The following is a 13,991-nucleotide window of genomic DNA, read 5'->3' on the forward strand; positions in this document are numbered from 1 at the left end:
TCCCCTGCTTAATGTTCTCTTACAAGTAATATCATTTACGGAAGAAAGGAAAAGCTCAAAAAAGTTCAGAACATGTTTATTAGAAATTTATTTATTTATTTTTTTTTTTTTTTAAAAGACATACTGGATAACGTGTATATATATTTTAATCACTAAATATGATTAATAGTAACACGCAGTGCAGCTTATAAGTTCTGGACCTCTTCTAGTGTAAATGTTACCACAAGATATTTAAATAATTAAAAGTGCTCGTTCTTTGTTTCCGATACGCTGATTCTTTACCTTAATTTACTAACCCTACTTTCTCAAAACAAGGTGCGTGATAACCATGCTTATAATGGAGACCCAATGGTTGCTTGTCCCGTGTAGGAGTCTCTCTAAGGAAGCTTATTATGTATACTTATTTAACTAAAATCAATGACCACCTCCTCTTACACAATCAAACTTTGCAAACTACGTTGTAAGAAAAATGTTTCGTAAAAGGTGCAATTATCGTTTGTAAGTGTAGGTGATATAAAGAAAAAAAGAGAAGAAAATATCATTTGAGCATTGTGTGACCCTCAAACTGGTAACAGATCTAGAACTAACTTCATTGATATTACATTTAATTAAGAGACAATGATGTTAGTTTTGTCAATAATTAATGATGTCGCTTTAAGATTCCTGTGAAAGAAACTGTAAGTTCATGTACGTCCTCGTGAACTACAATCGAAGACAATATGATGGTGCTCATCAATTAATAGGAAAAAAATCCTTCACAGTTTGTCAATTCTTGTGTGTTTGAATGAAATATTGTTGATTAATGTAATGTATTATAATTTAAAAAGTTCATACCATAGAAAATTTTTAAACTGACATATTTTTCAAATGAACATATTTACAATGTATAATTGCATATTTAATGAAAATTTGTGTGCATCTCTGTGCATCATCGATTGAAAAAAATTTGTTTAACGCTATATATTTACACTTGCAAATATTTCCCTTAGATGAACCTATTTATAAGGGGGTCAGAGGCTAATGATGATTTTCTGTCACAGTGATCGAAAATGGTTTCGGAACTTCCAGTTTGATAGCGATGACAAAGATAAAATAATTAAAACATATGGATATATTTTTGGATTGATTGTATGTTGTTTTACGTCCCATTTGAGAATTTTTCACTCATATAGAGACGTCACCATATACCGGTGAAGGGCTTCAAATTTTGACCTTTACTCGGCACTCAGGGCCATTGAGCAGTGAGGGATCTTCATCGTGCCAACGCCTGTCGTGACACGGGGCCTCGGTTTTTAAGGTCTTATCCAAAGGACCAGCAACTTTCACTTCAAAGTGCCGAGCGCATGGTTACCCATTTTTTTTTTTTATCGACTTAGGTCAGTCGCGGCCGAGATTTGAACTCACGACCTCCCGATCACGGAGCGAGCACTCTACCGACTGAGCTACCTTTTTAACCCGAAATTCTTTTGAAGGTATGTAAACTGAAACGGGCTTGTCTTCCGGATTGTTAAATGTAAAATAAAAATTATAATAACATTTTTAATTCGCTTTAAATACACTTAAAAGTTGTTATAATTCTGACACTTTCAGACAAGAAATACCGTAAGTAACACTAAGCAAGTCGTATTTAATTAAGCATTGAATCATTATTTATTTTGAAAGATTTTTAAACAATAAAAAGATTTCTTTGGTTATTAGCACGGGAATTAATGTCGCAGCTATTACAGAAAAAATACCTAACCCGCGTAAGCGTTTTTTTTTTTTTTTTTTTTTTTTTTTTTTTTTTTTTTTTTGTTTGGTTTTTTTTTTTTTTTTTTTTGATAAATTCTCTTTCGAAATATTTACAGTATTGTTATTTTTACATGCACCCTGCACACAGAGTTATTTTGTGCACTGAAATACCACTAGATATATATAGAAAGCGCAGAATATTACAATATTGGTTAAAATTAAGAAAAAGTAATATTTGTATATTGAGTGCATGTTATCAAGATATGGTGGAAAATAAAGACCCCTGGATCATGAGTATAAAAAATGACACTCTAGGTTTGGGTGACTTGTACCATAGTAATCAAAAAGATAGTATTATATTAGACATAACATACAATAGAATGTGTGATGTTTTTAAACAAAAAAGCTATATATCTGATATATGTAGATCACCAAAATGCATGTTATATAAGCATTTAGTTGACGATTTTTGTTTGCAAGGTTATTTAAAGAAACCTATACATGTAAAATACAGAAAAGCAATTACTTGTTTTAGACTCTCAGCACATAATTTAAAGATAGAAACGGGAAGGTATGATAATTTAATAAGGAGTAATAGGAAATGTGATTTATGTAATTTAAATGATATTGAAGATGAATTTCATTTTTTATTCATTTGTCCAGTTTTTCATGATTTAAGAGACAAATTCATAAAACATTACTACTCCCGAAGACCAAGTGTCTTTAAACTAATACAACTATTTTGTAGTACAAATACCAAAGATGTAAATCAGTTAGGGAAATATATATCTCATGCTAATAAATTACGATTAGAATGTTTAAAACAATTAGCTAAATAATAGAATGTATGTATTGCTAATAAATTACGATTAGAATGTTTAAAACAATTAGCTAAATAATAGAATGTATGTATCGCATGTTTGTAAGTGTATATCATGATATTGTACTATGTATGTAACTGATAAATATATTATATTGTATACTGTAATGCCTATGGGATGTACGTACGTCCCACGGAATAAAGAACTGAACTGAACTGAAATGTTTTATGCTGGTCCTTAATTATATATTAAATTAACTAATATACACAAGTAATACTCAATTACTGGAATATTAATTAATACATATTAAATAACGATGTCAACCGCCATACTTCCATACTTTCAAGTTACCCCAAAGAAATGACACGGCACACCCTCTAGTCTCTTGGCAACTTTAATGGCGAAGGTGAGTACTTTCTAATATACTTTAAAACGAAGATATTACACAGATCAGAATTTCGAGATCTCTCGATCAATGAATTTGAGCTTCAACATGATCTTTGATGAGGTTTCTTTCTATTTCTACCCAAAGAACAACTTTTGAAGCAAATCTGGGTTGTCTCTCTGGACAAAAGCATGCAACCCATTCCTGAGTGTAACTCTAAAATGCATAAAACTACTATGAAATAGCTCTCTTTTGTGTGCAGTGTTTAGAGCTTCCTCAAGTGATCTGTCCTGTAAGTAGGAATAAAAGGAAAATATACAGTTAACCAAGCAATTTGAATTAGATCAACATACCGGTATTCTTAATTAACATTATGAAATATGAAGATAATAGGGTAATGAACAGCTAATCAAGCTCAAAGGTCCATTGAAACAACAAATATTGTGAGCAGAGCAAATGGGACCCCTGAAAATGTCAGGGGTGGGTTCAGATGCCACTGAGGAGTAAGCTTCCCGTGTCCACCGGTCAAACTCGCCGAGTGTACCGCTTGTCATGATCGAGTAAACCGAGGCCCCGTGTCACGTCTCACTGCTCAATGGCCTTGAGTGCCGAGTAAAGATCTTTTGAAGCCCTTCACCGGTATGTGGTGACGTCTCTATATGAGTGATAAATTCTCGAACGGGACATAAAACAACATTCAATTAATCAATATATGATATGGACCATGTAAACGTGCAAAACTTTAATGGGCTTCCATATTTTTTCTTAACTTCAAACTCGGCTTCCATATTTCTAACTTTAGTATCTTAAATATTCTCTACAAATTTTGTTATTTAAGCTTTTTTCTTTCCTTACTTGCAGTCAGTCAAACTTGTTACAAAAACATACATTATCTTTTTTATAATATGCTACATTAATTTATACGAAACTATCGCACAACGTAAACAAATGATTTCGTAAGATGTTGCGGAATACCACCTGGAACAAAATGAGGACGATCCGGTCCTTTATCCGACAATCCTACAGAATGAAACAATTTATAGGAAACCAAGGTTTCCGAAGACTCCTTCATATTCTGACAGGGTCGCATCTTACATTTTATATGATGCACAGAGCCGCGACAACACTAGAGGTAAGCTGGTAAGCATGGGAAAACCGAATTTCCTCGATCAACATAACAGAAGTTAAAATGGCTATGATTTTCCAAACCATGAACTTCCAAATAAATGATTTGTACTTAATATTTGATTTCAAGTATTTAGATTGTGATTTTAGAAATGAATGTATTGTATTCGCACTTGTGGAATTTTCACAATTCACTATTGTGGAATTTTATTCTTTTTTCTAGATTCCCAATCTAGATGACTATTCTACATCACAACTTCTCCAGAACTCTAGTGTAGCCAGTACTGAGGCGGCGTCAACTCTGTTAACTTATGTCACCATGGCTCTGTTTAATGCTGAGAAGGAATATGTAAAGGTAGTATAATATACTGAGATTTTTACCTGCAAGCTTGTCAAATGTGTCATTAACTGATTCAGGTGAATTAAAGAAATGTTTTTATTGGTTTAATAAACATCACAAAAATTAAGCAGCAACAAAAAATGTCAGTCAAACCTTATTATCTCAAATGGGACTGAGATATTTGAGGATTTGAGATATTGGAGGGTAAAATACGTACAGAATAAAAGGTTAATACTTCCAAATCACTTCTACATATCCCTGGTATTTGAGATATCAGTGTTTGAGATATTGAATTTCAACTTTAATTCAAAAATTCAAACTGAAAACAATAATAAGAGCACTGTGAGCTTAAATGTGTTCTGCAAATTTTGCTTTAAAAACTTTACAGTCTGTACTCCATTATGCAGGACACTGAAGTAAAGAAAATGGATGTTAGAGTTTTATGATTTTTATAACTGCTAGAACTGTGGAAGGTCATATTTTCATACTAAACTCATAGCTCACAGCCATAAGTTTTACAACCTTCAACCAATTTATTTCAACAATATTCAGGCCACAGTAATGTTCAGTATCTCCATATATTTCAGTATATTTTTTTAAAGATGGTAGTAAGAATTCTTTTTAAAATGTTTAAAAGTATGACCATTGTTTATTTGCCTTATAGGGGTATTATTCCCTTTAGGACAGTTCTATATTAGTTTGTGATTTGGTAGTTATTAAACATATCAGTTATTAAAGATATAAACAGTAATTTTTTTTTATCCAAGGCTTTGATTTAAGTTTTAAATTCTAAACCCCTTCACTCCAAAAATCTGAAAATTCTTCCATCCGCAGGAAACCTGCGAAAATCATATGTGCAAGTGAAGTTATTTCAGGGCATCAAAAAATGCTCTATTCATGATATGATTCTCTGATATGCTATAAATATAATCAGTATTTACAACTGTCTTTTAATTTTTTACTTTTTAAGGGAGTCTACCTCCTGATCAAGTTGATGGAAGTGCGGCTGGAGAATCCAGGTCATCCGGATCAGGACAAAATGGATGAACTTATCATTGAGTCCCGAATCAGTGTCAAAGCACTAAGGAAGAAGAGACAAGTATGTACAGTGTCTCATTATCTTTGTATTGATAACTAAACACAGAGTCCAGAATTAGTGTCTAGACACTGAAGAAGAGGAGACAAGTATGTACAGTGTCTCATTATCTTTGTATTGATATCCGATCACAGAGTCTATAATCAGTGTCTAGACACTGAAGAAGAAGAGACAAGTATGTACAGTGTCTCATTATCTTTGTATTGATATCTGATTACTGAGTATATAATCAGTGTCTAGACACTGAGGAAGAAGAGACAAGTATGTACAGTGTCTCATTATCTTTGTATTAATAACTGATCACAGAGTCCAGAATTAGTGTCTAGACACTGAGGAAGAAGAGACAAGTATGTACAGTGTCTCATTATCTTTGTATTGAGAACTGATCACAGAGTCCAGAATTAGTGTCTAGACACTGAGGAAGAAGAGACAAGTATGTACAGTGTCTCATTATCTTTGTATTGATATCTGATCACAGAGTCTATAATCAGTGTCTAGACACTGAAGAAGAAGAGACAAGTATGTACAGGTGTCTCATTATCTTTGTATTGATAACTGATCAAAGAGTCCAGAATTAGTGTCTAGACACTGAGGAAGAAGAGACAAGTATGTACACTGTCTCATTATCTTTGTGTTGATATCTGATCACAGAGTCTATAATCAGTGTCTAGACACTGAGGAAGAAGAGACAGGTATGTACAGTGTCTCATTATCTTTGTATTGAAAACTGATCACAGAGTCCAGAATTAGTGTCTAGACACAAAGGAAGAAGAGACAAGTATGTACAGTGTCTCATTATATCTTTGTATTGATAACTGATCACAGAATCCAAAATTAGTTTCTAGGCACTGAGTAGATAAGTATGTACAGTGTCTCATTATCTTTGTATTGAGAACTGATCATGAAGTTCAAAATCGGTGTCCAGACACTGAGGAAGAAGAGACAAGTATGTACAGTGTCTCATTATCTTTGTATTGAGAACTGATCACAGAGTCCAGAATTAGTGTCTAGACACTGAGGAAGAAGAGACAAGTATGTACAGTGTCTCATTATCTTTGTATTGATATCTGATCACAGAGTCTATAATCAGTGTCTAGACACTGAAGAAGAAGAGACAAGTATGTACAGTGTCTCATTATCTTTGTATTAATAACTGATCAAAGAGTCCAGAATTAGTGTCTAGACACTGAGGAAGAAGAGACAAGTATGTACAGTGTCTCATTATCTTTGTATTGATAACTGATCACAGAATCCAGAATTAGTGTCTAGAAACTGAGGAAGAAGAGACAAGTACGTACAATGTCTCATTATCTTTGTATTGATAACTGATCAAAGAGTTCAGAATTAGTGTCTAGACACAAAGGAAGAAGAGACAAGTATGTATAGTGTCTCATTATCTTTTATATTGATAACTGATCATAGAGTCCTGAATCAGTGTCTAGACACTGAGGAAGAAGAGACAAGTATGTACAGTGTCTCATTATCTTTGTATTGATAACTGATCACAGAATCCAGAATTAGTGTCTAGACACTGAGGAAGAAGAAACAAGTATGTACAGTGTCTCATTATCTTTTATATTGATAACTGATCATAGAGTCCTGAATCAGTGTCTCGGCACTGAAGAAGAGACAAGTATGTACAGGTGTCTCATTATCTTTGTATTGATATCTGATCACAGAGTCTATAATCAGTGTCTAGACACTGAGGAAGAAGAGACAGGTATGTACAGTGTCTCATTATATCTTTGTATTGATAACTGATCTCAGAGTCCAGAATGCACATTCTAATTTTTTACTGAAGTTTCAATTCATCAATGCATATGACACATGACAGTACTTATATTAGTACTTAAACATGAAAATCTTCATCTATTGAACTCACTCTCTTTTCCACATTCCTTAATTCTGCTATGATTATCCATAAAGTCACTGATACATGTAACAGACAACAATTCACTTAAAACTGTTAAAACTAGACTGGTCATTTTAAAGAGCATATAATTTTTTCAGAACCTAATGTCAGATAAAAAGAATTTTTTTTATAAGATTAAGAATTCATTAACCAGACAAGAATAGATAAATGTTTTTAACAGCATTCAAAATTTACCAGCATATATTAAACATACATGTAGAGTCTAGTTATTATCACTGCCATCAACTTCAGGTATTTTATAAAGGATACCTAGTGAAAATATAAACTCTTAGATGATATATACTTTTTTAATTCAAATTTTCGACCTCAGATTCTTTCTATAGCGCACTACTGCACTCCTTTATGATTACTGCCAAAATATAATGAAGGTTAATTAATGTCAGCAAAAGTATAGTGATTGAGCCAGTTCTTGTCCTGTAGATGCATTTAAATTTGTATATTCTGATATACGTAATAAACATACATGAAGTATTGAAAACACTGACATGTTTGTTGTCTCCATTGTATTAAACAGTACAGTAAAACACGCTTATAATGAATCATGTCGTTTATAACGCACTTTGCTATAAGTGTGTCTTACTGTATATGCCTTTCATGATTGAATCACTTCTTTAAGGACCTAGTGATGTTGCTGTCGGTTTGTCAACGACTCGTCAACGATGCAGCTGAAGCTGCTTACATGGCAGGTAAAGCATTTTTATAGAACATTAACTGATAGATTTTCACTTCAATGGTTCAGATAAACCATTTCTATAGAACATTACCTGAAAGATTTGTCACCTGAATGGCTCAAGTAAACCATTTATATAGAATATTACCAGACAGATTTATCACCTGAATGATTCAAGTAAACCATTTTTATAGAATTTAACCAGACAGATTTTTACCTGAGTGGTTCAGGTAAACCATTTATATAGAATATAACATGACAGATTTGTCACCTGAGTGGTTAAGGTAAAAAATTGGCATAAAATATAACCTAAAACATTTGTCACTTGAATGGTTCAGATAAACTACTTGTATAGAATATTAACTGACAGATTTGTCCCCCGATTGGTTCAGATAAACCATTTACATAAGTATATCCATTGGTTTTTTACCTGAATGGTTCAGGTAAATGATCGTTACCTACAGCATATGTTTTGTTTTTGTTCTGTTTTTTTCTTAATGCATCAAAGGAAAAGATTATGAGGAATACTTACTAGTTAGTATCTAAGTCCCTGACTGGAAAAAGGAAAAAAAAGTCTATACATGATATACTCAACGCATCCTAATAAATTAGGCTTACATAGAAGTGTAGGTTTTTTCTGTTAGGAGCTGAATTTTCTGGATATTCTACCAACAATAAACTAACCAGTAGCGAGGCTTTTCTGAAACCTTGTGAAATGGAGCGTCTGATGGCAGAGTCACATTTAGCGGAAATGGAGGCGCGTGTCATTGAAGTAGAGTCAAAACGCGCAAAAGAAGAGGAAGCTAGGGACAAACAGGAAGAGGAAGTGAAAGATGACGCGGCTCCTGAGATCAAAATAACAGAAGAAAAAGTAACAGTGCAATCTGAACCGGAAGTGGTGAGTGGTACGACGTTTGACCTTCCCCCAACAGACGGTACACCTGTGGCTGACAATTCTAGTGCCGCTTCTCCTAACGTCAGAATGAACTATGTAGAGACGTTCAATATAGGTTCAGAAGATGATTCGTTAGACGATGATTAATTACTGTGAATTATATCACTGAGAATATTTATATTTTTTCTGGATAGATAAACAATCTTTAAAATACTTGGAAGTTGGTGATTTTTTATTTTTCAAAAATCACCAAGCTGATGTAACAATTAGTTGATCAATTTATTAAATATCTGTGTAACTGATATACAAGATGTACAGTTTTACTTGATTGTATGAATCTTCTCCCCATCCCAACGCCAAAGGTGCATATATATCGACTTTTGCAACCATCAATCTAGTGGTATACCCAATCATTACAAAATTATTCACACTGGTATCTAGCAAAGACGAAGCTTCTCTTTTGAAACTGTTCATGAATCCAAACAATGGAGTACAGTAGGTAACACCACGGTTCCCACTATCTGCATATTGGTCATAATCTCCCTCCTTTTTCCTCTCTTGCATTCATTGCAAAAGTGTGGTCCGTAAATTAACCGGGGATTGTTGCACTGGAACTTGATTACTTCTATATGAAAAACTGAAATCAAAATGTCTAACCATAAAAACTTAAAGGAAGAGACGATATAATGCAAACACCTTTGTGTTAAATAAATGAAATGGTATAAGTTATGGAATAAATGTTGTAAAAAACTTCTTTGGTTAGGATTTGGAAATATATAAATAAAAAGCAGTATTGGCAAAAATTAACAATCTATTAAAGATCTCGATTTACAAGTCTTTGTTATTCAGTGCAACGATTAAAATTCCTTTCAGTATATAAAATGTAAGGCAAAAGTAAATTTCAATCCTTTGGCAGGAAACTGACTGTTGCCATATGTTCTACATCGTTAAAATTATGATTGCCCATCAGTTGAACTTCCGATGTATATTAAGATAAGTGAATTGGTATATTTAATAATTATTGGTAGCTAAAAATAACATCGATTAAAATAAAGATCTATCTGAAGCCAATGGACGCTGTCAATTAAAGGAAAGTTAACGTATTTTTAGTGATTCCTGAAATTGATAGAAAGTCTGTATAATTCAATTTTTAAAGTTTGAATAGATAAAAGGTGAAAAAGTCCGACACCGAAGATTATCCGATCACTCGAATCTCTGCTACTTAACATAACTGGTGATTAACTTTTTGTCAATGTTATTACGTGTCATCGGGAAGACTGGAAAAAAGTGGAGAAAAAAAAATGTCATGTCACTTTGCACATCAATTACCATTACATTGAACCCGAGGCTTGGGCGGAGTACCTGATTTCTATGCATTTGTCGGTGTACTAGGGAATTTTGATCCGCCTTTGAAAAATGACCCCAATTCATTTTTCATCTTTGAAGATTGAGTTCAAAGACTGGAGTTCTGAACCAAGGTCATTTTTTCTGCAGAATTGTGGAAGAGAAAATTGAAGCCTCAATATTCAATACCTTTCCTTTTATTAATAAAAAAAAACAAAAAAAAACAAAGGCTTGAATAAATAGTTTTTTTTATTTTTTTAACTGATTCTGTCTCAAAAATTGTATGATACTAGTGTTCATTTTCTAGATTTTGAATTAAATGGGTGGGAATAAGTACAAAAATTATAACATGACCACTAGTTATTAAATTTTGTATTAAGGACAGTTGAAACCCCCCAAAAAAAGATGCCTGGGTTGATATATATTTTTGGAACTATTAACTATAACAGATCTAGCTCGTGCCAATGTTTACAAAAAAAAAAAACAAAACAAAACAAAAACAAAACAAAAAAAAAACAAAAAAACAAGAGGCCCAAGGGCTTTAACGGTCACCTGAGTATAATACAACAATTTAAAGGATCCATAGAGTATAAAATGAACTGAAAGGTGAAGCTTTGTTGCCCAAAAGCAAGAAATATAGGATGATCAGGATCAACAAAATAATTAGTCTAGCATTCAGTAACAGTTCATAAATTAGGTTCTAATCTATTCCCCATTTATCACCATCACCATACAGTATATTAACAAACTATCAGTGCTTCTCTACTGTTTTAATTCCTTATTGAAAACTCTTACATTGGCCTCTCTTGCTCTTCGATGAACATTTAATAAGACAGTTATTTTTGTCTCATTTTTATTTATCTATTACTTAAAAGTCTAACTGATCATTAAAACTATGAAAGTACTTTTTGTATTATACAATAAAAATTCTTGCATAATTCTCTTATTCTATTAACCTTTCAAGTACATTATTTACAGTGATTAATTATCAAAAGTAAATGGCAAAGGGGAATAACTCCTCTCAGAAGAATACAAATTAATAGAGCCCTTGCCAGGACCAGAACACTTGACCAAATGGTCCAGATGTTCAAAAATTTGGTAAAAAATACCCTTCCTAATTAAAACATTTACTCCTTTTGCCTCTGATGTGCCCAGGTGCAGAGAAGATTTTTAAAGAAATAATGCATTTTTACTACAGATTCACTATATTATCAATAGAGCCCCCATCCCCACCGAAACACCAGAGCCTCTGACCCTGGGACCAGAAGTTTGCTCATTATAAGTAATCACTTTGTTTATCTGCTTAACACTAAGGAGCAGACAGGATTATAAAATAGAATTAATGCATTTTCACTATATCATCAAGAGCCCCACCCTTACGCCAGCACATCTGACCCATGGCTCATGCAATTCCCTACTCTGGAAGAAGCACTCTTGCTCATCATAACTATACACATAGCTTCTTTGTTTTTTAACCACAAGCAGAAAGGAATATTTTCAAAGAAATTTTGCTTTTTCACTAGATAATCAATAGAGCCCCCCCCCCTTTTCACCAGAGCCCTTGACCCAAGGGCCATGAAATTCACAATTTTGGAAGAAGCATCCTTGCATATCATAACAATTTACTTAGTTTGTTTAAATAATACCCAGGGGCAGAGAAGATTTTCAAAGAAATAATGCATTTTCACTATATAATAAATAGAGTCCCACCCTAACACCAGAACCCCTAATCCAGGGGCCATGAAATTCACAATTTTGGAAGAAGCATCATTGCTTATCATAACTATTTATTTAGTTTGTTTAATTAATACCCAGGAGTAGAGAAGAAGATTTTCAAAGAAATAATGCACTTTCACTATATGATCTATATAGCCCCGCCCTTACACCAGAACCCCTGACCCAAGGGCCATGAAATTCACAATTTTCGAAAAGGCATTCTTGCTCATCATAACTATGAACTTAGTTAGTTTATTTAATACCTAGGAGCAGAGAAGAAGATTTTCAAAGAAATAATGCACTTTCACTATATGATCTATAGAGCCCCGCCCTAACACCAGAAACCCTGACCCCGGGGCCATGAAATTCACAATTTTGGATAAGGCACTCTTGCTCTTCATAACTATGTACTTAGTTAGTTTATCTGATTCCCAGGAGCAGAGAAGATTTTCAAAGAAATAATGTACTTTCACTATATGATCTATATAGCCCCACCCTAGCACCAGAACCCCTGACCCTGGGGCCATGAATTTCACAATTTTGGTAGAGGGCTTAATGCTTATTACAATCATGCCAACAGTTTGACTGCTTGATGTCCAAGAGTAAAGAAGATTTTTAAAGATTGCATTATTTTTGGTGGTTTTAGCCCCACCCCTCAGGCCCCAGGGGGGCAGGGACCATGAAATTCACAATTTTTGTTCCCCTTCACCCATAGATGCTATATGCCAAATTTGGTTGGAATTGGTTGAGTGGTTTCAGAGAAGAAGCTGAAAATGTTCAAATGTTAACGCACGACGACGGACAAAAACGGATAGCAATAGGTCACCTGATTGACTCAGGTGACCTAAAAAAAAAAACAAACAAACAAACAAAAAAAAAACCCAATTGTTTGGTGTAAGGTAATGAAGAATACATTTGTCGTTGTATTAGGAATTTTCATATAGGGTAAACTGATCGTGAGTCGGACACCTCTTGTTTTTCTTTACGCATGCAGACCACATTCATCTGTATAGCCTATGCTATTTGGTCTTGTCCGAAAGAGCTTGCAAAGATCTACTATTTCTTTGCTTGAAATACCTCGGTATTTTACCTTATAAAACATTCAGATGTGATGAACCACCAACATCGAAATTCGTTCGTAAGTCGGACACATTTGATATTGAGTCGGACACTCATAAAAGTGGGGACTAATTAATTTCTAGGCCCTATATATGCAAATGCTGACGTGCACTTGTTCATCGAACATGCATGGGCCTTTCACGGTCTCGTATTTCAAGAAGGGGGGAGGTGCCAGAAAAAAAATTAAGAAAAACTGGCGATCATGCATGCTTACTTAAAAGAATACATGCGAGAAACTATAGGAGAGAGGACCCCCCCCCCCCTTTGTGTAATTTCTGTACAACATTTAAAGTATCCCTACTTCGATCATGACGGGGTTTATGATAATAAACAATCTTTCTTTCACTGGGAAGAAAATAAATAATATGACCTCGACTTGTTGTTTCCCCCCATTAAAGAGTTTCGACAGTTCCACCTCCTCTCTCTCTCTCTCCCTATTTTTTTCTTTTTTCTTTTCTTTTTTCTTTTTCTTTTTTTTTTTGCTTGTCAAGAGAATTTGGCCGCATGAATTTGATATGGATACAGCAGGTATATGTGAAAACTAAAATAATCATTGATCCTTCAAATTATATTTTAGCATTTTAATGACATCGTGTTTCTGGGTTGTACAAAAGAAATTTTTTTTTTCTTGATACCGTGTTTTGATTTTGCTAAAATATGACCAGATCAGTCAATCGTACCGCGGTAAATTGGTATTTTTAGGTTATGATCTCGTATTTCTTATATTTTTTCAACTTCTGAAATAAGGTACAATAAAAGAGAGAGAGGGGGGGGGGGAGAGAGAGGGGGGAGAGAAAGAGAGGGTCTCATAATTAA

At 33.8% G+C, this 13,991-nt stretch overlaps 1 protein-coding gene across 1 annotated transcript; it reads left to right on the forward strand.

Moving 5' to 3' along the window:
• The first annotated feature begins 3,951 nt into the window (after positions 1–3,951).
• On the forward strand, positions 3,952–9,254 carry LOC133187262 (uncharacterized). Its single transcript, XM_061322618.1, has 5 exons — positions 3,952–4,069; positions 4,286–4,417; positions 5,373–5,501; positions 8,048–8,117; positions 8,746–9,254. Exons 1-5 carry the CDS (start codon positions 3,965–3,967, stop codon positions 9,141–9,143), a joined length of 834 nt encoding a protein of 277 aa, XP_061178602.1. The 5' UTR covers positions 3,952–3,964; the 3' UTR covers positions 9,144–9,254.
• The last annotated feature ends 4,737 nt before the right edge of the window (positions 9,255–13,991 follow it).

This window comes from Saccostrea echinata, unplaced genomic scaffold (assembly GCF_033153115.1).
Source record: "Saccostrea echinata isolate AGI-Se365-2 ecotype Australia unplaced genomic scaffold, CSIRO_AGI_Sech_v1 ptg000014l, whole genome shotgun sequence".
NCBI classification, from domain to species: Eukaryota; Metazoa; Mollusca; class Bivalvia; order Ostreida; family Ostreidae; genus Saccostrea; species Saccostrea echinata.

Bases quoted from the DNA above. Each gene is read 5' to 3' on its own strand.
- LOC133187262 (XM_061322618.1), top strand. From the start codon at position 3,965: ATGAAACAATTTATAGGAAACCAAGGTTTCCGAAGACTCCTTCATATT. The intron at 5,502-8,047 runs GTATGTACAGTG...CACTTCTTTAAG, and splicing joins CACTAAGGAAGAAGAGACAA to GACCTAGTGATGTTGCTGTC. The intron at 8,118-8,745 runs GTAAAGCATTTT...TTTTTCTGTTAG, and splicing joins TGAAGCTGCTTACATGGCAG to GAGCTGAATTTTCTGGATAT.